General features: G+C 46.5%; 2 protein-coding genes, 1 long non-coding RNA gene, 1 other non-coding gene and 1 pseudogene across 14 annotated transcripts in view; 3 read left to right on the top strand and 2 right to left on the bottom strand.

Moving 5' to 3' along the window:
- The window catches only part of EZH2 (enhancer of zeste 2 polycomb repressive complex 2 subunit), a 38,123-nt gene extending 26,401 nt beyond the window's left edge, over window positions 1–11,722 (top strand). For 8 of the 10 annotated variants that reach the window (XM_011365493.2, XM_011365496.2, XM_011365494.2 and 5 more), the window contains 12 exons: window positions 1,619–1,710; window positions 3,277–3,517; window positions 4,121–4,290; window positions 4,695–4,789; window positions 5,745–5,785; window positions 6,200–6,325; window positions 6,840–7,018; window positions 8,655–8,750; window positions 9,357–9,438; window positions 10,033–10,113; window positions 10,279–10,363; window positions 11,392–11,722. In XM_011365493.2, the coding sequence (XP_011363795.1) occupies window positions 1,619–1,710; window positions 3,277–3,517; window positions 4,121–4,290; window positions 4,695–4,789; window positions 5,745–5,785; window positions 6,200–6,325; window positions 6,840–7,018; window positions 8,655–8,750; window positions 9,357–9,438; window positions 10,033–10,113; window positions 10,279–10,363; window positions 11,392–11,452 (1,349 nt within the window). In that variant the 3' untranslated portion in view covers window positions 11,453–11,722. The remainder of the gene's footprint in view (window positions 1–1,618; window positions 1,711–3,276; window positions 3,518–4,120; window positions 4,291–4,694; window positions 4,790–5,744; window positions 5,786–6,199; window positions 6,326–6,839; window positions 7,019–8,654; window positions 8,751–9,356; window positions 9,439–10,032; window positions 10,114–10,278; window positions 10,364–11,391) is intronic. The other 2 variants (XM_023533794.1, XM_023533793.1) reach the window with 1 other exon arrangement.
- LOC111743383 lies at window positions 2,793–2,911 on the top strand. The gene has a single exon (XR_002781653.1). It is a non-coding gene; the product is annotated as a 5S ribosomal RNA (ribosomal RNA).
- Window positions 9,445–11,489, bottom strand: LOC111743348. Its single transcript, XR_002781647.1, has 3 exons — window positions 11,352–11,489; window positions 10,545–10,631; window positions 9,445–9,759 (listed from the first exon to the last, which is right to left on the bottom strand). It is a non-coding gene; the product is annotated as an uncharacterized LOC111743348 (long non-coding RNA).
- A 3,926-nt stretch (window positions 11,723–15,648) lies between the features above and the next one.
- CUL1 (cullin 1) overlaps window positions 15,649–25,484 on the bottom strand; it is a 91,893-nt gene continuing 82,057 nt past the window's right edge. Inside the window, exons 15-22 of one of the 2 annotated variants that reach the window (XM_023533788.1) lie at window positions 25,096–25,172; window positions 24,494–24,625; window positions 22,416–22,508; window positions 18,807–18,854; window positions 18,646–18,728; window positions 17,826–17,931; window positions 17,204–17,317; window positions 15,649–16,183 (exon numbers count right to left, since the gene is read on the bottom strand). In XM_023533788.1, coding sequence (XP_023389556.1) covers window positions 16,103–16,183; window positions 17,204–17,317; window positions 17,826–17,931; window positions 18,646–18,728; window positions 18,807–18,854; window positions 22,416–22,508; window positions 24,494–24,625; window positions 25,096–25,172 — 734 coding nt within the window. In that variant the 3' untranslated portion in view covers window positions 15,649–16,102. The remainder of the gene's footprint in view (window positions 16,184–17,203; window positions 17,318–17,825; window positions 17,932–18,645; window positions 18,729–18,806; window positions 18,855–22,415; window positions 22,509–24,493; window positions 24,626–25,095; window positions 25,173–25,484) is intronic. The other variant, XM_011365490.2, reaches the window with a different exon arrangement.
- LOC111743372 lies at window positions 18,247–18,365 on the top strand (annotated as a pseudogene).

The raw sequence follows: 25,484 nt of genomic DNA, 5'->3' as shown, positions 1-25,484 counted from the left end.
AAAAAAAGCCCTCAATACCTGTTTCTCCTTTTTGTAAAATTTAACAGTATTTTGCCTTAATTTTCCTTCCAAATAATTTTCCTGATCAGGGAATTTTATATAATCTTGTTCCTATATTATATTGTTTGAAATATATTTTATTAACTTCAAACATTAGTATTTTAAGATGCCAATTTGAAGAGTATGTTCAGTATTCTGGAAATCTAGTCAGACATTTCTGGAATAGGGAATTCTTTATACACTAGTTTTTAGAAAGAATAGCAAACCAATTCTATCCTCTGCTGAAGAAAATCTAGTCATAAGAATAGTTCTCTTTAGTTGAATGCAGTGTGAAATTGAGTGTTACTTTTTGTTTTCTTAAAGTATCTTCGATGATAAATGTGTTAATTGTTCCTTTATAGCCTGAACTTGTTCTTGTCTTGGAGACTGTACCGTCGTTTACTGTTAATTTGTTCTGACTCGGGACCAGCAGAGGCTGCCGTCCTTATGTGAGCGTGTGTATGTGTGTCTACAGATACGTGTGCCTTTGTATCTTCACTGAATCAGGGCAAGAATATCAGTCTATAAGTATAGCTGTGCTAGAGGAGACATCTGAACTAAAAACAAATTTTACCAAAAATATGCTGCTCAGTATGTGTGCTCACTCTGGCTAATGGCGATCTTATTTTTTGGATTGATGTAATTCCTTGCTGCCTATGTGCCGTGACCTGTAGGCTCAGTCTTTGTATTTTAGGGGTCCGTGCCTGTTCAGAATGTCATCCAGTGCTAAGCTGGTCACATGGTATCAGGCCGTTGTTCTGGGAACACCTGACTCATACGCTTCCAACAGAATTTGAGTCTCGAATCTAGACTTTTTCCCTCATCCCCTTCCCTCATCAGTCTGTCTTTATTTCCCATTTAAATTGTATGAATAGAAGTAGGCTTTACAAATATTTTTAAACGACTTGTTTCATGAGTCTGTCACGTGTTTTTATGAATCTTGTCCGGCTCCAAACGGGGCGTTTCTGGTACCTGATCCGCACGCTGAGCAGGTGCGCACGGGTCGCCTGAGGCAGCCCTTGGCCCTCACACTTCGTTAGTGTACAGTGGACAGAAATGTGAATCTGTTCACTACATTATTTTGGAATTTTAAGTTTCAAACACTTTATCTTTCTCGAGCTGTTTTATCTGACCATTGTCTATTTTCCTGTGGAAGGGTGCTGAATTTTGGTATTAAGAGGCTGTCTTCTTTTACATTTAAAAACTAGTTTTTCACAGGTGATATTCCATTCTTCTTCCCATTTGATAAGCCGATTGCTGACCTTTCTTTAGAAATCAAGATATGTAGATGTCAGAATTCTTTTGGTAAAAATAGAAAATAAGATTTCATTGTAGAGGATATATCAGTTGTTTCTATGGAGATTAAAGATTCAAATAAACGTTTATCATCAGAGTTTAGAGTTGGTGTGTAGCAGTTACACTTGCAAGGAGGAAAGTAATCACTCCAGAATGTTGTTTGCTCCCGGTTAGGGGTTGGTCAGGAGTGGAGAGCCGAGGAAAGTTCTGTGATGTACTAATGGACTTTTTCCACTGAAACTGGGGGAGTGAAAGAGTAAATATTCTGCCTTTATTTATGCAGCTTTCCATGCAACACCCAACACTTACAAGCGGAAGAACACGGAGACCGCTCTGGACAACAAGCCCTGTGGACCGCAGTGTTACCAGCACCTGGTAAGCGTGGGCGCCCTAAGGTCCGGTGGGCACTCGAGTCTTAATCCTGACCTTGGTGAGGTGTCTCAAGTCAGCGTAATGTTGTCGTTCCCGTACTTTTACTGGCCACAGAGTAGACAGAGGTTCTTACCCCTGTCATTTCTTCCGTAGTTACACACTGCACACGCTAGTCCTTCATTGATCTTGTATGATTCGTTGTTTATCTGTGTTAATCTCAGCAGCGTTTCAGGGTCTTTAGGATCCAGCACTGCTACACCTTCCAGAGTCTAGGTGAGTGCGGGGCAGTCGGCCCACTGACCCGGACGCGGTGCTCACCCGCACAGCCCGGTGCCGTTGCAGGCCCGTAGCTGTTCCGAGTTAGACCCACTGTAGTTCGAGCTGTGTTAGAGGCCCCACAGGTTTTTGCTTTTTAATGATGGAGAAAAGGTAAAGGTTTAGGAAAATAGGAGGTAGAAAAGTTGTTTTTTTACGGGTACTATCTTATTTTTACCATTTCCCCTCTTTGAACCAAGCCACTCCTACCTAGGAACTAAGTGGGTATATATTGCCTGTTGGATTTTGGACAGAAGATTCATTGAATGGCACCTGCAGAAGGTATCCTATTTTTAAGCAATTTGGTTTTTGTAGAATAAAGTATAAAACTGTTGGCTGCTCTCAAACTTCTCCCTTCTATTGCCACTAAAAAATGGAATTCTTGACCACTATTTTATACTATTCTTTACAAGGCAGATTTTTATTCGGCTCATCTCAAATGTTTCTCTGGTCTCTGTAATCCATGCTTTTACCATTGTTTTATACTTTCTGAGGCTGACTGTTGCATTTTGGCACTTTGGAATACCGAATGTGACCCTCACAGCCTTGTTCCTCGGGCTCATTTTGTGTCCCTCACGGGGGGAAAACTGGATGTTTTAACGGGCAGGAAGTGACAAAGTCAAGCATGTTTACATGTTTTGTAGTCTTGTGTACTACAAATAAAGTGGTCATAATCTTAAGAATCCCTGAAATAGGAAAGCCTGACTCTAGCTGCACATTAGGTTTATGATTCTTCTCATAAAAATTCACTTTTAAAGAGACTGTATGTTGTCTACGGCCGTGCCACCCTGAACAAGCCCGACCCCGTCTGATCTCGGAAGCTAAGCAGGGTCGGGCCTGGTTAGTACTTGGATGGGAGACCACCTAGGAAGACCGGGTGCTGTAGGCGTAAAAAGTTAAAAATAAGGGATTGTAAGCTGACAAGGTCTTGCAATCTGTGAGGTCAACCAAGGGTTGCCTCGCCTAAAAAAAAATTAAAAGTATATTTTATATTTTGGCTTATTATATAATCAGTTAATATATTCAGCCTGATCTCATACCACTAGTGATATCAGAAGCCATGTTTGTCTTTTTGAAATTTCTAAACTATGAAAAGCAGATAGAAAACAAGTGTATTTAGAGATGCAAATAATTACTTGTGAAAGATGGATACTGTGATAATTTCATGACTAACGTGCATTATGCAATACTTTTTCCCCCTGCCTGCCCGCGTCATAGAACTTTACCTTGACGTCTGCATCTTTCACTCTGTAGGAGGGGGCGAAGGAGTTCGCTGCTGCCCTCACCGCCGAACGGATCAAGACGCCACCAAAGCGCCCGGGGGGCCGCCGAAGGGGGAGGCTGCCCAACAACAGCAGCAGGCCCAGCACCCCCACCATCAACGTGCTGGAGGCCAAGGACACGGACAGTGACAGGGAAGCTGGGACCGAGACTGGTGGTGAGAACAACGATAAAGAAGAGGAGGAGAAAAAAGACGAAACCTCCAGCTCCTCTGGTGAGACGATCAACTCCCCAGGCTTCACTGTCGCTTTGAAAAGCTGCGCCGTGCGGGTTAAGAGTGTGTGATGGAGTGGACGGTTCTCTTGGTCAGTTTTCAGTATCATAAGAAATCCAAGAGCCAAGACCCCTTGGGGACAGATGCGTGGCTGAGTGCTTGCTGCTGTCCTGCCCCAGTGCCGACCTGGCCTGTGACGTTTGCTGTCTGGGTTGTTGGGAGTTGACAGTTCCTCTCCACTCGCTGCGCTGTTCCTCCATCTTTCTCAGATGGCATGATGAACTTCTGATTGTTCAGTGTAGGGTCCTTGATGTCAGTGGGTGGTCCGGGGCAGAAGAGAGGACCAGAACCACCAGGCAGTGTTCCCGACTGGGTCTGAGCTGTCATTTTAGCCCCGTGACCGGACCACGGTTGGGCAGTCCACCCCCACGGCCCCCGCCGTGGAGGCGTTACAGGGAGCCCAGCCTCCTGCCGGGTTCCGGGAAGAGCTCCCTGGTACCGTCTGGAGCCTTGGTTCATCGTCGGCTGGTTCACTTCCTGAGATCTTAATATCATCTTGCCCAGCCGTCGTCCTCTGACTGGTGCTTCCCTTTGGTTTTGTAGAAGCCAACTCTCGCTGTCAGACACCAATAAAGATGAAGCCAAACAGCGAGCCCCCCGAGAACGTGGAGTGGAGCGGGGCCGAGGCCTCCATGTTCCGTGTCCTCATTGGCACCTACTACGACAACTTCTGTGCCATTGCCAGATTAATTGGGACCAAAACGTGCAGACAGGTGAGCACATGTGATAAGACTTGTTAAAGAGTTTCAGATAGAACACACGTAGTCATCGTCCAAGTGGGAGAAACAGCCTTGGTTATCATTGAGCTCCTGTTCATCTTCTGAGAGGGAGTAAATTCTTTTCTGAGAGGGACCGAAAGAAAATCACCCTTCTGGCTTCAGATGCCAGTGGATTTAAAAAGCCAGTAAAGATTCAGACTTAGCCGAGACCCGATCAGTTGTAACCACAGCTGCTCACCCTGCGTGAGGTCGGCGCAGCGCACGCTTCGCTCTCTTTCGTGTCCCTAGCACGTTCGCAGCATCACAGAAGAGACAGGCGTCTCTGGTATGAATCAGCGTAAGACTAGGTTTGCTTAACTGGGTGGCCCTCATGGTTCTGTGACTGTGCCCCTTGCCAGGTTTATGAGTTTCGGGTCAAAGAATCCAGCATCATAGCTCCGGCTCCCGCTGAGGACGTCGATACCCCTCCGAGGAAGAAGAAGAGGAAACACCGGTAAGTCTGTCCTGCAGCCACTCGGCGACGCCACCTGGGTGCTGTGGGCCGGGCGCTTCTCTGCTTTGATAAAGACACTTGGACCGACTTAAAAAATAGACCTGTAGAGTCTTGTTTCTACTGAAAATTGCTGGTATTCTTCTGTAAGAATACGACAGCTTTCAGTAGATTTGGTGTCATTAAAATTCTAGTTACTGTGCTGTGCTTGGTTAAGAAAGATAATAGCTTCTGTAGTAAAGGCTGCACGGACAGTCACTTAGCATGTGCTGTAGGGTGTTTTCCTGAATTATGGAAGGCTGATCAGGGCACTGAGCACTGAGCCGGTTGTTATTCTGGGAGGCGGAATTTGCTAGGTGTGTGGCCTCACACCCAGATATTCTTGGTAGGTTGAGGCTGTGCGAACACTGCCCCTCACAAAGGCTTGTGATGAGTGATGAGGGGTGGACCACACAGGCTGACTGGACTTGTGTGGAGCCAGGTCGTGGCTGGACCATCAGCTGTAATGCCCCTCCCCCCAGGGAGTTTAGGGAAAAGGGAGCATTTAACTTGTGCTTTAGGACTTGCATACACACTCATGTTACATTTATTTAATAAATGTAGGGTCCACTTAATTTAGAACTGAAACAACTTGGTTTTTCCCACAGAATTTAGGTTTTAGTAGATACTTCTGAAATTTTTGGTTGAATGATTAAAGATGCCTGAAATTAGACACAGTATTAGGATGAATAGGCAGACACCCCTGCCGCATGAAGGCCACCCTCTGGGCACACAGCAGGGCCAGCCATCATGGAGAGGCTCGCAGTGACAGCGCTGCTCACTGACGGCACAGAAGCAGGCAGTGAGGGACTCCTTCACTCCTTCTGTAGTTCCTGGGTTTAAGGCACTGACTGGCCCATTTAAGTCGCCGCTGTGGGACTTCCGGAGAAGACTATGTTACTTTCTGTGTGTTTTGCAGGTTGTGGGCTGCACACTGCAGAAAGATACAGCTGAAAAAAGGTTAGCACCTTTCTATTTAACTTCATTATTCACTTAAACTGTCTACTTGTCATTAGTTTTAGAATAGTAACTGGATTAGAGTTTAGGATATTCTGATACAATTGACTTCTGTACATTGAACCAACTTAAATGGCAGTTGTCAATGTTACTGCCAGTCAGCTGTCTGTACAGTGAAGGCTGGTTGGATGGAGTGAATCGGCCGGCGGGTTAGAGGAGCAGTATTCTGGGATCAGACTGAGATGGGGGTGACAGGGCTCCAAGGCCACTTGGGGATGTAGATGGGAGAGCGTGAGAAATCGCACACACAGTAAGGGAGACCTGAGCTCCCAAGGTCACGGGGGAGGGTGTGTTCTTGTTCGTGGGTACGGTCACCTCCCACTCTGGATTGACCTGCACGCTGTTATCTTGATGCAGACGGCTCCTCTAACCACGTTTACAACTACCAACCCTGTGACCATCCACGGCAGCCTTGTGACAGTTCGTGCCCTTGTGTGATAGCACAAAATTTTTGTGAAAAGTTTTGTCAATGTAGTTCAGAGTGTAAGTATTTGCTTTGATGAAATTGCATGACAATTCAATAGGCTTTGGTCATCAATTTAAGATAGTAACTGGAATCAAAGCAAGGACGTGGCAGCTTGTGCTCGTCATTTCCTTGGTGTCCATTGACCCCGCAAGGATTTACAGAGCCCACAACCAGCCCTGTGCTTGTGTCCAGTCTGCCTCTTGGCTCACGTGTGTGACGTGGGCAGGTGAGGCAGATTGGATTAAAGGAGCCTATTGGGATGGTTTAAATTCATTCATAGTAAGAAACAGCTACTTTTTGGGCACTAGAAACTGCCAGAGTTAGGTAGGTTTAGGCCTTAGAATGAAGTAACTGTAGCATAGGGGTAGGGACTGTAATTATTTAATTAATGAAAATGCACATGGAGCTTGGATACCGAGGCAGCATCGTTGCTGGGTGGGTCTCATGAGTTAACCTGGGGCTTAGCACGGGACTTACGTGCACGGTTATGCAAGTTTTTCACATATGGTGATGGAGAGCATCTCTCTCAAGGTCAAAACCGCTTTCCTGGATGCCGCTGCAAAGCACAGTGCAACACCAAGCAGTGCCCGTGCTACCTGGCCGTCCGAGAGTGTGATCCTGACCTCTGTCTCACCTGTGGAGCTGCGGACCACTGGGACAGCAAGAATGTCTCGTGCAAGAACTGCAGCATCCAGCGGGGCTCCAAAAAGGTAACGCCGCCCTGCCCTGCCGTGCAGGCAGGCTCTTGAACATCCTCAGTGGGGTAGGACGGGGGCAGTGGGCTTCTGTCTGGGTCAGGCCTCCTGGGCGACTGCTCATGTTTTCCAGAGAGCCCCTTACTCTGGAATAAGGTAAATCAGCAAATTCTAAGCAGCGGTTGTTAATGCTTTCAGATTTGGAATAAGAGGTATGTTTCTGGTAGTTCAACAGGTGATTTGAATTTATTTTTCAGTTTAATTAGTAGAAGTAGTTTATCTAGTTGTCTTAGTGCAAATAAATGGTGTTTCTATCAGAACACAGACCCATTCTTATCAAATAGCATCTAATTTTCCTTTCTATGCAGAGTAAAAGATGAAGTTTCCCACAGCAGTATTTTGCAGACTTAGTTCCTGTTTCTTTAATAATCTTGAAAACACAGCCTGGGAGTTGCATGCAGGTGATTTTTAATTGTAGCAACCAGGGAATTTATTACTGAGCAATAATAGGAAGTAACAGCATATACTGGGGAAGTTCAGTACTTTTTTTTTAGGGTGGATGGGGTTGTTCAGTTAATCATTTTTATAACAATAGCTTGCTGGCATTTATTTAACTTGGTTGGCAAAGCACTGGGCTAAGTGCTTTGTGCATTAACTCACTTGCCCTCATAACCCCATGAGGGAGTGATCATTAAGCCATTTTATAAGTACGGAAGCCCAAAGTTACAGGACTTGAAAAGAGCAGGGACCCCAGGCCTCTGTTGTGACGTGACCGCTCACACCGCTGCCAGTAGGCCCCTTCTCCCAGAGATCCTGTCTCTGGCAGTGGCTTATTTTTTTTTTTTTTGGCTGTGATGTGTTCAGGTGTTTAGACAGTTTCACTCTAGGTAATGTCCAATTAGATCACCGTGTCACAGTGATGCTGATAGTGTCCCCTTGGCCCCATATATGTCATTGTTTCTCTGACATACCACATTTACCCGCTGTATGATCAGCTACTCAGTTTGTTCAGAAAGTGGATGATGTTATTCATGTTGGCGTCTTTACCTCTGAAAACAAACTGTGTAAATACTTTTTACCAACTGGGTTTCATTTGTTTGCTGTTACTTAGCTAATTCAGTTTCTCATCAGGTGAGTACAGGCTGGATTAGAAGAGGAATGGACTGGGAGTTTAGGTGGTCAGGGAGCCTTTTTAAAGGTCACAAGGAAATTTGGGATGAAAGCCTAATAGTGAACCACAGTGAAAAGGTAGGGATTCGCTCCCAAACGTAGAGTTAAGAGTAAGAACAGGATGCTGGGCTGAGGAGATGGTGACACCACCTCTTGATAGTTTTTCGTGCTACTGGGAGGTGCTGCAGGACACGTCGGTGACGGGGTGTCCTGGTGTCGAGTTCCTGCGGGGGCTAGTGGCGGCGCAGTGCGTGGGCAGAGCCCAGCCCCACCATCGTGCACTGTGCTGTTCACAGAAAACCTGGGCATTGCTTCTGCAGCGTGTCAGCCCCTTGGACAGTGTGGGAGAGAGCTGACCCCTCGATTCAGGGTACTCAGCAGCTTTCCTGCTGCCTACTGACTGACACTGAGTCATCCCCTAATTTATCAGCGGTCTACCTTTGCTCTCCTCTGATATATATGATTGTACTTTATTCTCTAGCATTTACTGCTGGCGCCATCTGATGTGGCAGGCTGGGGGATTTTCATCAAAGATCCCGTACAGAAGAATGAATTCATCTCAGAATACTGTGGAGAGGTAAGGCAAGAGTGGCCCAGTTCTGGGCGGCATCATGATGTATGCTAACCACAGGTGTTCACAGGGTACTTAGCGTATGTAATAACTTCTTTGTTTTGGATTATCATGGGGTTTGATTAGAAATTCATATTAATGAATTAATGTGAAATGCCTTTTCAGCTTGGACTTATGCTTAGTAATTGGATGGACTACTTTAGCCCTGGTCACATTTAGTGCTTATCATCTGGGGATAAGGGGGACACAAGAACTATGATATAGGAGTCTGTCCTACTTAATCCACAGTCTAATTGATAAGGACCTTGAAACAACAGCATCATTAATTGTGACTTTCTAGTTGCAGAGTTAGGTAAGAGCCATTAGTTTCAGCTTGGGGTCAGCCTAGCTGGTTGGTAGTTTTCATTCCGTAAAAGGGACTTGTTAAACACTTGCTCCAAGCATAACTCCTTTGAATTGAAGTGTTTCAGATATCACTGTTGACAAGTCAGTATGCAGACCAAGTAGAAAAGAGAAACTGGCCAATTGAGTATCCTCAGGAAGGTCTGGAATTCTCTTGATGAGCTTGTGTGTCACCAAATCCAACACTATCTTCTGTGTATTTCTTCCCAGATTATTTCTCAAGATGAAGCAGACAGAAGAGGGAAAGTGTATGACAAGTACATGTGCAGCTTTCTCTTCAACTTGAATAATGGTATGTTTGAGTTCAAGGGCATTTAGTTCCACGGTGGCATTGGGGAGCCCCTCCACGGGTGCTCTCCTGTTGCGTCCCTGAGGACTTGGGTATCGTGTCAGTTTGACTTACTTCCTCTAGTTAGTCCCTGTCACCTGGGAAGGCATGGAGCACTTGAAGCATCTCCAAAATGTCCCTGGGTGTTCTCACAGGACTGTGGGACTAAAGGAGCTGCTTGTGCAGATGAGGGTGGTAGGCAAAGCACGTGGGCTGGTCCATGTCACTGGAGGGTTGCGATGCAAATGGCAGTGTGCTTAGAAGCAAAGGTATTCAGAGTGACTGCTGAAACACAAGAGGGTAGGTTTTTTAATGAACATGTCCCATAAAACAACATAATGGAAGAAATTATTATAAATATGAAAAATGCTTATTCTGGGCAGATTCCATTTTTTATAGTGCTTTGCCCTGTACTACGTGTAGTTGATAGGAGAAACTATCTTGAATTAGCAGTTAGTTCATTTCGAATCACGCTGAATGACACTTGCTTTTGGAGGTAAACCCTGAAGAGCTGTAACTGAGAGTGTTCACTGCGTTGTGCTTGTTTTCTCTCCTTAGATTTTGTGGTGGACGCAACCCGCAAGGGTAACAAAATTCGTTTTGCAAATCATTCAGTCAATCCTAACTGCTATGCAAAAGGTAGGTGCCTCCGGGTCAGAGTTCCCAGTGTGACGACAGGCTCCTCCTCTCAGTGCAGTGACAGCGCCTTGCACAGCTATGAGACAGACTGACGGGAACCAGTCCCTTCCCCTCCTGGGGCCTGTGGTCACAGCCTCACTGACACCAGTGTGCATCTCTTTCCAGTTATGATGGTCAACGGCGATCACAGGATAGGCATCTTTGCGAAGAGAGCCATCCAGACTGGTGAAGAGCTGTTTTTTGATTACAGGTTGGTAATGGGACGTTTTTGGTGGGATCTGAGGGCCACTTCTTCCCGGACACTGAGTGAGGCTTTCAGCTCTTTGTTGGGTCTTCCGCCATGGATGGGGAGTTAGGGCCTACTTTCTTAATATTGAAGTTTGTTATAGAAGCAGTACTTATTTTAAAAATATAAAAAGAATGTAAAATACCTCTTTTTTTTTATCCTGCTCATAAGAGCCGTGTGTGACCCCTGCACCTTCTAACAACATGCATGTGGCTGCCACCTCTGCCGTATGCTGTTAAGAGAATGACGTTATAAACAAAACATCCTAAGTGTGAGAGGATTTATACATCTGTCATTAAATAGATGTTGGTCACTATCCCACCTGGTCACCCTCTGGGTCCTTTCTGTAAAGCCATAGGGCCACTGGATCTGTTTATAGGGTTAGGCCCCAGGTTGGCAGTTTACACTGTCAGGCTCTGTGGGATAAACTGACAAGTTTAACATTAAATGTTATCAAATGACTGTCTAGTTAAACATCTTGTGGCTGAGTATGTTTCAGAAGCTGTTTTTAACTAGACAGTCATTTGAGTTGCCGTAAACCGGAGCCCACGTGCTGCTAGTTTCAATGGCAGACTGCAGCATTGCTGAAGGTGCGAGCTAAACAAAATTTGACAGGGCCCATGTGCACACACAGCTTTGGTGGGAGGCCGGCCACCACAGCGAAGTCCCTTGAAACAGCCCTTCCTCCCCGCATCTGAACAAAGTAGAGCTGGGTCTACCGGGATAGAAGGCAGTGCAGCCTGGGCCTCCTGGCCCCCTACCCAGCATCCGGCCCAAAGAACATGGCGTGGACCTGCCTTCTTGGGCACTCGCTGGGGAATATGTCCAGGTTTGTTCAGTTCAAAGCCTGGCCACGTTCTTGGGAATTTCACCGGTGACGATGGCTGCGCCTGTGCCCTCCGTAGACATTTTAGCACCCTCTGATGTGAGCATGCGGTTGGGCTGGCCTCACCTTGGGGGCTCGCGGTCACCCCTCTTTCCTGCCCTTCCAGATACAGCCAGGCTGATGCCCTGAAGTACGTGGGCATCGAGCGAGAGATGGAAATCCCTTGACGTCGGCTACCTCCTTCCCCCCCGGAACGCTGCCTTAGCTTCAGAAACCTCGAGTACTGTGGGCAATTTAGGAAAACAAACAAACAAAAAAATGCAGTTTGAAATTCTGAATTTGCAAAGTACTGTAAGAATAATTTATAGTAATGAGTTAAAAAATCAACTTTTTATTGCCTTCTCACCAGCTGCAAAAGTGTTTTGTACCATTGGATTTTTGCAATAATGCAGTATGGTACATTTTTCAACTTTGAATAAAGAATACTTGAACTTGTCCTTGCTGTTGAGTCATCTATACAGAGGCAAGCAGACTCATTTTAAACAATATTGCTTATTATAATTAATATGAAACATACAAAAATGAGCGTATTACTATATAATATATACATATAATTAACACTGCTTGCATCCTGAAAGCAGGGAGCATGTGTCCCAGTCAGCTGAGAGGCCTGGAGAGGTATGTACAGGCCACTTAACCTCTACAGGATGGGCCCAGGTGAGTTCTCTGAGCCCATCTCCCTCTAAATTCCTGTAGTCTAGATGTAGAAGTGATATGCCTTTCCCACCTTCGAAAGGTGACAGCTACAACCTTCAAGTGTCAAGGAAATGGGGGTGCCAGCATTCCAGCACCCCACCCAAGATACACTGGGCAACGGGATTGTGGGTCACCTTCAAAGCAGCAGTAGTTCGTTTGTGTGCAGTTGCCTTTTCTAAGGAGTTATGAACAATTTAAATAATGTGAAAATTTAAAACTTACCTTCTGTTCCCATTATGCAAACACTGCTAAGACTGGTTTCTGTTGCATCGATGCACAAGCCATAGCAATGTGAGTCCTAAAACAAACAAAGTTAATTTGCCACTTAACTTTGGTAGCGAAAAGACCTGTCCTTAGATAAATGCCAGTCCCAGAAGGATCAGTCACCCTTATACTCTGCCACGCTTAGTTCCGACACTGCTGATGCGTTTTGTCTCTTACGACCCTAACCTCTGCCCATGAAACAGTACCTTTGCTCTCAGTTGGCTGCTGCCGAGTCACAGAGAACACCCTGGATGGCCCTCGGCACAAATGGAGCGCACACAGACCTGCTCAGGACACCCCAGGGCTTACTTACCATAGTGCCTACTGACATGGATGGGGCCCATCCCAGCCACAGCTCTTCCGCTGTTCATAGCCCCCAACCTGTCTGTCACCAGGTGCACACAGCTGGCAGGTGGGTCCTTGAGTCCAGGGAGGTTCTGCTCACTTCACACACAAGTCCACATGCAGCGTAAGGAAAAAATGACGCTTGTACTGACAGTCGTTTCGAGCACCATCTGGTGCTCTCCTGATGCACAGCAAGCTTTTTTGTTTGCTGATTGGAAACGTAGCTCTCCAGTGCCCTATTCAGTGACTTCGTGACACCGGGATTGTCAGACCAGAAGAAACGACGTGCGTGTGTTCACTGCGCCACTGTACTAGGGCCGGCGAGAGGGCACAGAGCTCGACACATGAGGTACTCAAATACCCAGCTAACGAAAAGTTTGGGCAAAAGCTAAGTTTAATAGCAGTATGCCTCCTCCCCCGCGGTAACAACTATGTGCTCTGTGTGTCTTAACCTGCTTCTTCAGCTTAAGGCTGCTGTTTCCCTACCAATGGGAATACGGAATCAAACAGGACGAATATGAGTCATGTTCCAAATCGTTTCCAAATGGTGTAGCTCACAGACTGACTTCTACAGGCAAATGCGAGGGCATCATGACGTAACACGCTTAGAATTCTTTTAAATTAATATTTCATGATTCACTAAAAAAAAAAAACAATTACAACCATCTACCCAGAAATTACTGCCTGGTTCACATTGGCCCTCCAGCCTCCCCTGTACCCACACAGTGACTCAGCCCTGAGTCTGCCTGGGCCTGCGGTGTTCAACGACTACTCCAGCGCCACCCAAAGTCAACCAGGTGGTAGAGCTCACACCCATGCGCAGGTCTAAAAACCTAAGTATTCCGCCGGAAGCTGTCTGAGCACTGGGCTCCTAGTGGAGTCAACGGGAACACAGGCCTCTCCGGCCTCAGCCCTGGCTCAAACGGCTGTGGGGAGGGCTGGGCTGGTCCACCACGTGTGGACCACAACTCTGTGAAGTGGTTTAGAGAAACGCCACGCTCACCTGCATGACGACTTGTCGGCTGGGTCAGGGGCACGAGCTGGAAAGGAGGAGACAGGGACGTGAAGCAGATCGCCCAGATGGCCAGGGTCTCATGATTCCCAGGACGTCTTCCGAAGGGGACTTGCTCCAAACAAACATGGCGGCATGTTTGTGTTATCACCTGGGTGTGGGAAGAGCTTGTTTTTTCCAAAAGGAAATTTGATCAGTGTTCAGGAGCCCATCTTAAAATGCTCAGTCAATATTAATAAAATTTAAAAACACTTTAAATTCCAAGTTCCGTATGTACTGTTACTTAGGCTTGCGTTTATTGTCCCAGCTGCTTCCTCTCTGCAGAGTGGCCGGCCTGCCACCCGCCCTCTTCCCTGCTCCTCCGCAGGCCGTGGCACCGGTGAGAGTCAGCTCAGAACATGGCTGCGGTCACCAACCCCAACCTGGGCCTGAGCTTTCTGTAGGGATTGTGCCCCGAGGTTTCGGAGCACCTGGCCTTGGCCTCTGAGCAGCTTCAGAAGACAGATTTAAGCTACCCTCACGGCCCCCTCTTTCCACCCTGGAGAGAAGCACAGCCGGCCCTGCTCAGGCTCCGGGGCTGGGGAACAAAGACAGTTCTGAGGCGCCTACCCTCACAGCCACGAGACAGCAGTCACCTCGCCTGAGGGCAGGGGGCGGGTTCTGAATCCGAGCATGGGGGGTGACTACCTCGCTTAGCTGTCTGCCTGAAGGTCCCAGCACTCAGCCCGGGCACTCCCCACCCTGGAGGGGCCCGACACCAGCAAAGCTCACTGGGAGACGTCCCACCCCAGTGTACTGGTCCCCAAGGCAGGGAAAGGATCCGCTGTGAGGAAAAGCGAGTGGTGAGCCCAACTCCCCAGGGCGTGATGGGGGCCCTGGAGCGGGGGGAGGTCCCATGGGCAGCGCTCCAGGTTTTTGCCCAGTTTATTCACTGGGAATCACTTTTATAAAACTGTTTGAAAAAGAATATACTAAAAAAATGTGGAAACCATTATGTAAGTGCTTAGCCTTATTATTACTTCTTATAATCTATTTAACCTCTAACTTTTAAAACTAACCTGTTAATAACTTAGTGCCAGACTGTTCAAGAGACCGAAAGAAGTGACCTTTTGCTTGATCCTCTGGCTCCGCCGCTCCCACTCTGATGCCTGACTGGATGAGGATGTTCGAGCACCTGCACCGCTTAGGAAGCCCGTGAGGCCGACGAGGTGACGAAGTGACGAGCCAGACCGAGCCTGTCCGGGAAGATCTCGCTACGAGTTGCCCGTTTCCTGTCCTTTGGCTGGAAGTGGCTGTGAACAAAGAACAAAGGAGGAGCTGTGGAGCTGTGCAGGCTGGAAACCAGGAGCCCCCACTGCTGGGAGCCGAGCACCCCGCCGACTTACCAGTTGACACCTGTAGACCGAGAGATTAGGGCTGCCATCTCGGGGGCGGGGCTCCTCCGTTGGGGGAAGGAAGTCGTGTCCCCTGCTTGGATCCCAGGAGCTTTACCAGTAAAAACTGATGATGTCATCTCAGACTGTTGCTTCTTGTACCCTCATGACTGGTTAGAAGCAGAACGAAAAAGCAGCGAGGCCCCAGTGCACCCCAAGTCTCAACACTTGCTTGTGGCCTCAGGCCGGGCAGCGGACAGGTGAGCAGCGTGGTCCGGGGCTGCTGCCCGCATTCACGTCCCAGCTCCTCCACGGACCGGTGGCCGTTCCCTCTGGCTCATCTCCCCGCCTGTGGGAAGGATGCTGTTTCCCAGGCCAGGCTGCGAGAGGAGTAACCCAGGCTGTCCTTAAAAGTGGCGAATGGAATCAACGTGTCACAGGACCTCAGATGCAGTATTCAAGTCACTGAAGGTCACAGAAGTGAGCATGAATGTTTGAGGAAAAAAAGATTACAAGGAAGACTTAAAATTTTAAGATCTTAGAAAAAATCTTGATTTAAAGAATGCAGCCTTTTAGCCTATAGGAAGACACTGGAATATAAATTTGCACAATTATTATCTTTTATTTACATATAGAAATTAGTAAAACTGAAAACAAAACCAAATGCAACTTGTACAGAAATCCTTTAATTTTCTTTATTTTCACACATTAAAAAATGAAACACACTATACAAATGGGTTTTCATAGCAGATTACACGTGGGTCCATTCAGACTCGCTTTCAAAGTGCTGCCAACACTGTAAGTGCTGCCTCAGGCGGCAGCTGTGAGCCCCGGAGCCAGCGTATCGATTTGAATGCAGTAGCATGCAGCCCTCGGCGTGGAGGGTTCGGTTCCCCTCTGTTCTTAAATTAGGTTAAATGGCGTCGGTGTCTATATTTACAGACTTGAAATGTATCAATCCTGAGCAGTTCTGATGTACATCTGAGACTGGCTGATGGGAGTCTTGGTCTCAGTTTTAAAAAGGGAGGTTCAAATGGCGGCAGACTGGCTGCTATGAGCTCGAGTTTTCATCCTTTCCACCGGGAACTATGTGTGGACGGTCGCACAGTCAGACACTTCTGGAAGGGTTAAGCCAAGTAACTGTAGGTGTCCTTTTCACCATCCACTCGCTCCAAATATTCTTTCTCGATCAGAATGTCAATGCATTTCTGGGAGTTATTTTTAAAAAGGAAGAAGGAGTGGAAGGGGAAGAAAAATCTATCATCAGAAGAGACAGACCACTCTCGCCATGGACTCCCCCACTGGCGACAGTGCAACGTGGAGCAAGCCCACCTCGAACAGCCCTCTGCGTGCAGCATTACCGCCCAGCACCAAGACTGCCTTCTGGCCTCTCAGTCCGGCATGGGAGCCGCTGCCTCTCAGCACCCTTAGGAATGGTCAGGGCTGAGAAGCCACGTGGGCCAGAACCTCTCTGTTCATGCTCAGTCTTACCTGAGGCCGTCACTAGGAGGGTACAGTGTCAGGGGACGCCCAGAACAAACTGGCCCCTGGGCTGGTGCTGAAGGCAGCCCCTGCGGCTATAGGCTCCCCCTCCCCCGCCGCTGCCTGTGGGGGAGTCACCTGTAGGCGCTGCCTTCTGACTGGCTGTCTACCCAGGTAGCTTCACAAAGGGGAAGAGCTGCTTAGTTTCTATCTTAAACGGCCCCCGCTGGAAACGAGCCAAACAGCAGCGACCAGAGCCGACCAGAGCAGTGGTCTCCGCATCCGCACACGTCCGCACACGTCCCCACACGTCCCCACACGGCAGTAAAGAAGAACGCACGAGGGACACGCTCAGCAGACGCAGGAGTGTCAACTCTGTTTCTAGAGAATTCAAAGGTGGGAAACTGCTGACGGTGTCGGCAGTAGGACTGGAGACCCCGCAGGAGCAAGGGTCCCGGCTGGGAGGGAGCAATGGAGGCTGTGGAATGCTGGTCGCCACCTCGCCTGGGAGCTGGGTGTTAGCTGGACAAGCGTGTTCACTGAGAGAATCGGCAAGGTGGATCCTTATGATGTGCACGTCTCCATGCAGATTTTGAAAGTTTAAAAATTAAGTCTATTTCCTCTGGTAGAAAGCTATTACATATGAATAAGCCTACTCCTTCCTTATAAAACAGTAGCCACCCTACTTTTAGTCTCATCTTCTTCTAAACTAACGAGCCTGACACCTGTGCCATGTGACTTTGTACCTTAATTACTGGGACCCGAGGCTTGAACCGCGAGGACAGCTGCGTGAGCACTTCTCCAAGTAACTGCTGGTGTTTCAGAACTTTCCTCATTTTCATAATTCTCACAATAGCTGCCTATGGAACCGAGTGGAGAAAAACAAGCATGTTTAAAAGAGTTGCAACAACTTAAAACTTAAGGACAACTGGTGAAAATGCCAGAAGTTCTATATTTGTGCACAGGATTATGATTTCGTAGCACGTAACAAATACACAGCAGGTGAGAGGGGCAGGGAGCCAGTTCTGTCTACCTGCGTTTCAACTCCAACAAACATTAAAATGTTTGGTCTTAGGAGCAATTTTAATAACTCGACACAATCACAAAGCATTTAAAAAATGAGAAAAACTCAGTCTTTGAAGACTCAGAAGCTATCTGACCTTCCACTAAACAGCTCCCCCCCTCCCCCCGCCTGTCCCAACTCCCCAATCATTTGTCTTCCTGTTGTTTCGACTCCGCCCAGAGGCCCTCATCACCCTGGCAACCACGCATAAGTCACACCAAAAACACCAAGGGAAGCGCCATGCAGCTTAACCAGCCACCTCCTGGTGAGGGCCGCAAGCCACGCCAATGTGCACCCAGAGTCACCTGAATCAGGAGTTTGCGATCTTCCTCAATATTTTTATGTGTGGTTTCTTGTTCCTGCTTCTGTTCAGTTTTCATTGGCACGTTGATGTTAACCCTTAATTTCTTACTGTCAAGAAAATCGAGGAAAGCAATCACTATTGTTTTAATCTTTGTTTCCATCTGTAAGACGTGCACTGCTCCCCCAGACAGTGGCGGGAGAGGGTGACTGCCACCAGTATCCCCGCTGCAGCTTCCACCCTCTACCAAAAACCAAGTGGGTCCCCGGGGCTGGCCACGGCATCTGCATTACAGGAGATCCGTCCCTTCGTCCGCTCTCCCAAACTGTGTCAAGAAAAATAAAATCCAGACACAGAAGCCCAAACTTTCAGGTGAGTCATTTAAGGAGACTCATTTGCTGAATGAAGAAGAAAATCAAAGACTGGTCTACGGCCATGCCACCCTGAACAAGCCCCATCCTGTCTGATCTTGGAAGCTAAGCAGGGTCGGGCCTGGTTAGTACTTGGATGGGAGACCACCTAGGAAGACCAGATGCTGTAAGTGTAAAAAATAAAAAAATAAGACATCGTAAGCTGATAAGGTCCTTGCAATCTGTGGTCAACCAAGGGTTGCCTTGCCTAAAAAATAAAATCAAAAACTGAAAGAGTTAAATGGAGAAACACCTAAAATCATCAGATGAAACTGAAGGGCTGCATCACGCTCCCTCCCTGAGTCCATCCAGCCCCACGCTGAGCTTGCTACCTCCCTGTCTGCAGTGACACCAGTGCTCAAAGGCAGGGGACAAGCCCATGGTCAAGGACCATTTGACGTAGATTTTCCTTACTTTTTATAACCAAGATACAATTTTATCAAGGTGTCTGGCTTCAGTTCCACCTCATCGACGTTTGCATTTTCATCTTCCAAGACCTGCAAGAAACAGCTGTTACCACGCGACCTGAGGAAGAGGCTTTCTTCAAGCTTAACATAAAAAGTGCACGAACATACCAATAACTTCGACTTCAATAAAATCTGTAGGACTTGTGCCAAAATGTCCTGCAATTAGAGAGAAGAAGGTAACTTGAAAACAAAATACATACTGTTGAATTGTACACCTGAAACTTACTGGATTTCATTAACCAAATGTCACCATAATAAAAATAGATTTTAAAAAACACAAAATATATTTTTCCTTGCAATAAAAACTATAGGCAACTCCATAATCCATTTTTCTATAGAAAAACAACAGTCTCCCAAACAGAAGAATATACTCAGAGGAAAAAGATGGTGCTTTTAGAGGTTTCCTGAACGCATCTCCTCCTAAGAGCGAAATCGACCCCTTTCGGCTGTGAGCAGCCAACGACGACAGCCGACAGTCCGGTCACACTTAACATTAGGAGCCGCGAACAGTTGTTTTCCTTAACTGAACCCGCAGGAACCCGCTCATTTCTTTAGTGCCTGGTGACGACTCCTGGACACTGATCACTGGTGTCAGCAGGACTCGGTACAAAGCTCTGCTCACCAGCGCGAAGGGCTCAGCAGTGACTCTGCTCCCGGCCTGGCTGTGGGGACTCTAAGCACGTCGTGTGGCCCCAGGCTGTTTTTTCACCTTGAACAATGAGTGATCAGCATTTCTTGGCTCTTGTTCAGCATCACGGCCTGGTGTCCCATGAAATAGGAGAGCCCCACCGGCCCAGCCTACAGTCACCAGACGCCTAGCATCCCCATCACAGACGGACAGAAGGGGCCCTCGTCAGAGCTGTCGGAGTGACAGGCCTCTTGTCTAGCAACCTCCCTGGAGCCCAGAGCAGGCTCAGGACACGGCTGGCTGCGTCCATGGCAGGGGCTGGAGGTCTCACTTCACAAGCCAAATCTGAGCAATGAATGGCGGCCGCAGGTAAGAAGAGGGAGCAGCCCATCCCCACCAGGGTGTCAGTCTCACTCCTAAAAACCAGCTGAGAGACCGGTGTGGAGTTGAGTAGGAAACCACGCGAACGGCGAACCCCCCGCCCCGCCCGCCTCGGCTTGGTTGGTTCAGCAGCAGCGAGCGCCACGGGGCCGGACTCAGGACGCGCGCGGCCCGCACAGTGTGGCAGCCTCGACCTCCACCCTGACTTCAGACTCCTCCTCCTGACGTCAGTGAGAAGTGAGAGGAGACGGATGCATAAAGGCGCAAAGTCATCGTTACAGAATTTAGAGCTGTCCACTGGACGTAAGGCCAGACCGAAACAAACGAGGAAACGACAGACCAACATCCCTTGTGAATGAATACGGATGCTGAAAATCTTCAAGAGAATTCTGGCATAGCGAACCCAGCAGCATATAAAAGGTATCACATGCCATGACCAAGTGGGATTGTCCCCAGAGTGCAAGAGTGATTTTAACAGAGGAAACGAATCAACGTAACACACCATATCGACACGACGAGCACAGCTTGTTATTCGGCAGGGTAGGGAAAACAAAAATCCAAAATTCTTTCATGATAAAAACAATAAAAAAGGGCGCTTCTGCAATGTAATAAAGGCATCTAAGAAAAATCCACAGCTAACATCACACTTCACAGTGAAAACACGTAAAGCTTTTCCCCAAGGTGAGGAAGACGACGAGGATGCCGCTTCTGATCAACACTGCACTGGTGTCTACCCAGAGCGACCAGGTAGAGAACGAAAATGCAGAGACATCCGAACACAAAAAGGAAGAAGTAAAATGATCTGTATTTGCAGGTGCCATAATTATATGTAAAAACGCCTTAAAGAATCTGCAAAAAAAGTATTAGAACTAGATCGATACGCAATGATCAACTGTATTTCTATACACTAGTAATGAACAAACAATTCCATTAACAATAGCATCGACTATAATTAAATACTTAGGAGTAATTTAGCCAAAGAAGAGTAAGAGCAGTATACTGAAAACTATGAAGCACGGTTGAAAGAAATGAAAGACAACCTAAATAAATGGAGAGGTATCGTGTCTGTGGATTAGAAGACTTAATATTGTTAAGATGGCGATACTCCCCGAAGCAATCATAGTCACTGCCATCCCCTTCACAATTCCAACTTCCTTTTCTGCAGAAATGGACAAACTAATTCTAAAATTTACATGAAAACACAAACAAGTGACAAGGAATAGCCAACATAATCTTAGAAAACTGGAGGTCTCAAAACTCACTACAGAACAATAGTGATCAAGACAACATGGTACCAGTGTGAGGACATACAGATCAGTGGGAAATAGCTGAGAATCCAAAAACAGACCCCTCCTTTCATGGCCGAACGGTTCTGACAAAGGTCCCTCGACCAGTCAACAGGGAAAGACTAGTGCTTGCCCTTGGACGAGGCAATGGTTCCTCAGACATGACACCAAAAGCGCAAGCATCAGAAAAATACAGTGGACGTCATCAACACTGAAACTGTGTGAAAAGACAAACCCAGAATGGGAGATAATATTTGTAAATCTTGTATCTGACAAAAGTCTACAACATAGAACATACGAAGAATTCTTACAACTCAATAAAGACAACCCACTTAACAAGTGGGCAGAGGATTTGAACAGACATTTCTCCCAAGAACATATACAAAAAGCCAAGAGATAGTCAACATCGTTATTAGGAAAATGCAAATCAAAACCGCAGTGACATACCACTTGTTACCCGCTAGATGGCTATAATAAAAAAAAAAAAAAATACGGATAAGAACAAATGTTGGTGAGATGTGGCAAGGGTGGAGCCCTCAGGCACTGCTATGGGAGTATAAATGGGTGCAGCCGCTGTGGAATGGTCTGGCAATTCCTTGAAAAGTGTGAGTTATCACACTCAGCAATTCCCCATTTGGGTATCTACCCAAGAGAACTGCAAATATGTTCATACAGAAACTCGTATGTGAATGTTCACATGACAGCCAATTATTCATAGCAGCCAAAAGGTAGACACAAGCCCAGTGCCCACTGAAGAATGAATGACTATAACGTGCTCTATCTGTACCATCCATAAAAGAGAATGAAATGCAGATACACTTTGCAACATGGATTAAACTTTGAAAACATTATGCTACGTGAAAAAAGGCAGACGTAAAAGGCCACATATTATATAACTCAATTTTTATGAAATGTCTAGAGCAGGCAAATCATAGAGACAGAACATAGATTAATGGCTGTCAGGGTCGAGGGAGAGGCCAGGGGGAGGGCAGGTACTGCTAATGGTACTGGGCTTTTTTAGGGGGGTGATGAAAATATTTTGGATAGTGGTGGTGGTTGTACAACCTTATGAAATACTTCTAAGTTGTATGCTTTAAGTATACAACTTTATGTTATGTGAAATATATCTCAATAGAAATGACTAACAGGAATAATATTAAAATTAAGTGAAGATTTTAAGCTTAGTAAGAAAAGCTCAGCTGAAAAGGGGGTTAAGAATGAGCTAAATGAATGAGAGAAAAGCAGGCTGGTGTACTTATGTACACGTGTCCATGTACAGGTGCGCGTCACACTGGAATAGAGCATGCTCAGACTCATAAGGCAAACGTGCAGCTCAAGCCCTCTCCCCATGCCCGCCCTGCAATACCTACATGACGGCGGAGGCCACGACACGACGCAAAAGGGGCAGAGCAGCAAGATTACCATTTTGATCTGAGTGCTGTCCGCCAACTGCTGCACGGCGTACGCGTCTTCTGTGTTGTACTGCAGCAGGATCGCCATCTGGAACGTGGATGCCTTCGAGGTCCCCACATGAACGGAAGAGAGAAGCAAAACTTAAACACAGGAGAAAACTCCAAATATCCATCACCTAAGTTTGAAGAACTTATTTATAAGACGAACTTTTGAACAGATGTGAAAAATAAAGATCGATTTAAAAAGGAATGCAAAGTGTACAATTCTACTACAATGCAACATTTTCCTAAAAGATGTCATTTCCCACTTTTTCAAACATTAAAGTGATTTGGCATTTTCTTCTAAAATGTTTTGTTTTTGTAAATACAGAAATGTGCATCCACACTCATTCGTTACACCCTCCTGGTATAAAGTGAAACACTGAGCATCACTCTTCAAATTTGTTTTCGCATAAATGCTAAGAAAAACGATCTTTTGGTACCTTACTGATAAATCAACCTGCATATTGAATCATGTTTGATTTTCTTATCCCAAGTACTTTACTGCGTGAAGCATGACATGGTTTAAATCAAACCACAGCTGCTCTAAGGTCTTTCAGAAAGCTGCGCACCAGGCGCAAACGCTGGCTCTGATTCCTCAAGTGTGTGCGGGGAACGGACGCCCTCTGAGGCCGCTCTCCTGTGGAGCCCTGGGCACCCCCAACTTCCCGTGAAAATTCCTTCACCCTCCTCCTCTTCCATGCTGCACAGCAGCAAGAATGACAAACAGCAAACCTTGGCCAATGAGAGGACAAGCAATGACACTAGTGTCCCTGAGGGACAACAGGGCTTCTGGGGACTTTAGGACGCCAACCAGAAAAATGAGCAGTGGGCGAGAGCAAGGTTCTGGTAGGCTTTGAAAGGCCACTCCCGAGCTGACGAGCAGGTGACCTACATCAACACAAACCTCGGAGACATTCCATTGTTTGGCGCTGGTTCCGCTGGTGTGTATAAGCTGCCATGACTCAAAACTGGACTTACAATGGGTGCCTTTTATTGCATGTAAATTATCTCAACAAAGTTGATATAAAAATCAAAGGGGGAAAAAAAAACCAGAAAAGCACCTTGTTTGTACCTTAAACAAAAATGCAAGAACAGAAAAAAAATAAAACAAAAAAACCCAAGTCATGGTCATGGGGAAAAAAAAAATACAAGGCCTGGGAAGAGCAGGTTACTGACTCATCACCAAGCCCGCCCTGGTGCCTCCGCACGGCGATCCTGCCCCCCTTGGTAAGCGTATGCCTGGCCAAAAAGGGCACCGACATTTAGGGACTAAAGCGTGTGCTCACAAGTTCTACTGTGTGTGCTTGGGAATAAAGAAAACAGGATTTCAACTGTATAATAACCATACTCAAGTTGATAAAGACCTCTGGACCTGGTGTGACAGAATATTCTGCATTTTAACTATTTTATCAGAATAGACTTATTGAAAGTTTAAACTACTGAGCAGAATGTGAGTCTGCAGAATGCAGTCTCAAGTCTCAACACTTAAAAACTGACTTATGACTGTTTTCATAAGTTCACCAGCAAAACCCTCTCAGAGGATAAAGCAATTAGTTGTGAGGCCTGCGCTTCACAACGTTCAAGAAGAAGAAGCTGGACTCCTCAAGACTTTACCTGAAAGTCACTATTACTTACTGCTTAGTACTGCTGTGAGCACAGAGGGCTATCATTCATGTGAAACTGCTTTGTCAAAGGAAAAGGACCAGTATCAAAGAAATACATAAAGCTCTAGCTTTGTAAGCTACCACTTGAACACCTAATGTGTGTCAGGCAGGAGCTGTGACGAAACACTTATTAAATACATTACTTCATTTAATTATCCCACCACTTCCAAAGTAGAAGCACTAACACCCCATTTCATAGAAGAGAAAACTGAGGCTCAGTGTCATCATTAAGTGAGTTGTCCCTTGGCCAGAAAGAACTAGGATTCAGCTCATCTGACTCTTAGAATCCATGCTGTTTATGAATCTGTATTCTGATTCCTACAATTTGTCTTATCTTTGTTTAGAATTTTAAAAATATTCCAAAATAAAAAGGTGATCTTACCTGCAAAGTGTATCTGTTTTTGAAGCAGTTTGTTACCAATTCTCCTTTAGACAGCTGATATAACCATGTCAACTTTCGGCCACTGTGACGGCTAGCATAAAAAGCTGTGAAGCGCTGATAACTACGTTCCAGCTGGATAAAAGGACAGCATTATGTGGCATATATACCTCACAACAGTCTGTAGTCGGCATTTCTACATAAAACATTGTTCCTAGTTTACAGTACAAAGTTAGCGCTTACATAAAAGTAAAGTACAAACGCCAGGTGTCTGACTCTCGCAAAGCACGCTGAAATAAGCCCCTGAACGTATCATCAAGAGAGCTTTCTACTTCCAGGCAGTTAACATCATGCTCATCACAGCTCTGATCAGTTCTACTGTCTGAGCGTACAGGAACACGCTGTCGACGGGCCAGGGGTGGCCAGCCTTCAAATGGCTCGTCCTGCCCCACTGCATGGCACTCTGCCCTGGCCCTGGCCCCGTTTTATGGCAGGTGGCTGACCTGCAGGAAGGCCATCTGCAGAGACCGTTTACATCAGGGGCGAGGCTGCCCCTTCTCAGCTCTACTCAGCACCACCGGGACAGGAGACACACCCAGCCTTACCTCCGACGGCAGGGCAAATGTACAGGATTGCTGAAAGGGCCACGATCCGGAACTCAGAACCTGAATACTGAAATCCACTGGAGGGGCGGGAATGGAGAGTCAGGAATACATTTAATTAGTCTCGCAAAGTGAAAAATGCCACCCTTACAGATACACGTGGATTGCCCTTGACTAAAACACATTCAGTAAAAATCCTGCTTCAATATAAAACTAAGAATTTAATTTTAATTGATTTAACTCAATTAAAATTAGTAAAAGGTGGGAGAGACAGAAATTCTTTTCCTCCAAAGAGTTTTTTATTTCACTTCTAACTCAGAGTTATGACACGGTAAGTCTGCTTTAGTTTTCTATCGTAACTTCGGCTCACTCACGGCACAGCTGGTCACCAG

This window comes from Pteropus vampyrus, unplaced genomic scaffold, assembly GCF_000151845.1.
Source record: "Pteropus vampyrus isolate Shadow unplaced genomic scaffold, Pvam_2.0 Scaffold112, whole genome shotgun sequence".
NCBI classification, from domain to species: Eukaryota; Metazoa; Chordata; class Mammalia; order Chiroptera; family Pteropodidae; genus Pteropus; species Pteropus vampyrus.
The sequence above is the reverse complement of the archived record's forward strand: the minus strand, read 5'-3'. Positions and strand labels throughout refer to the sequence as shown.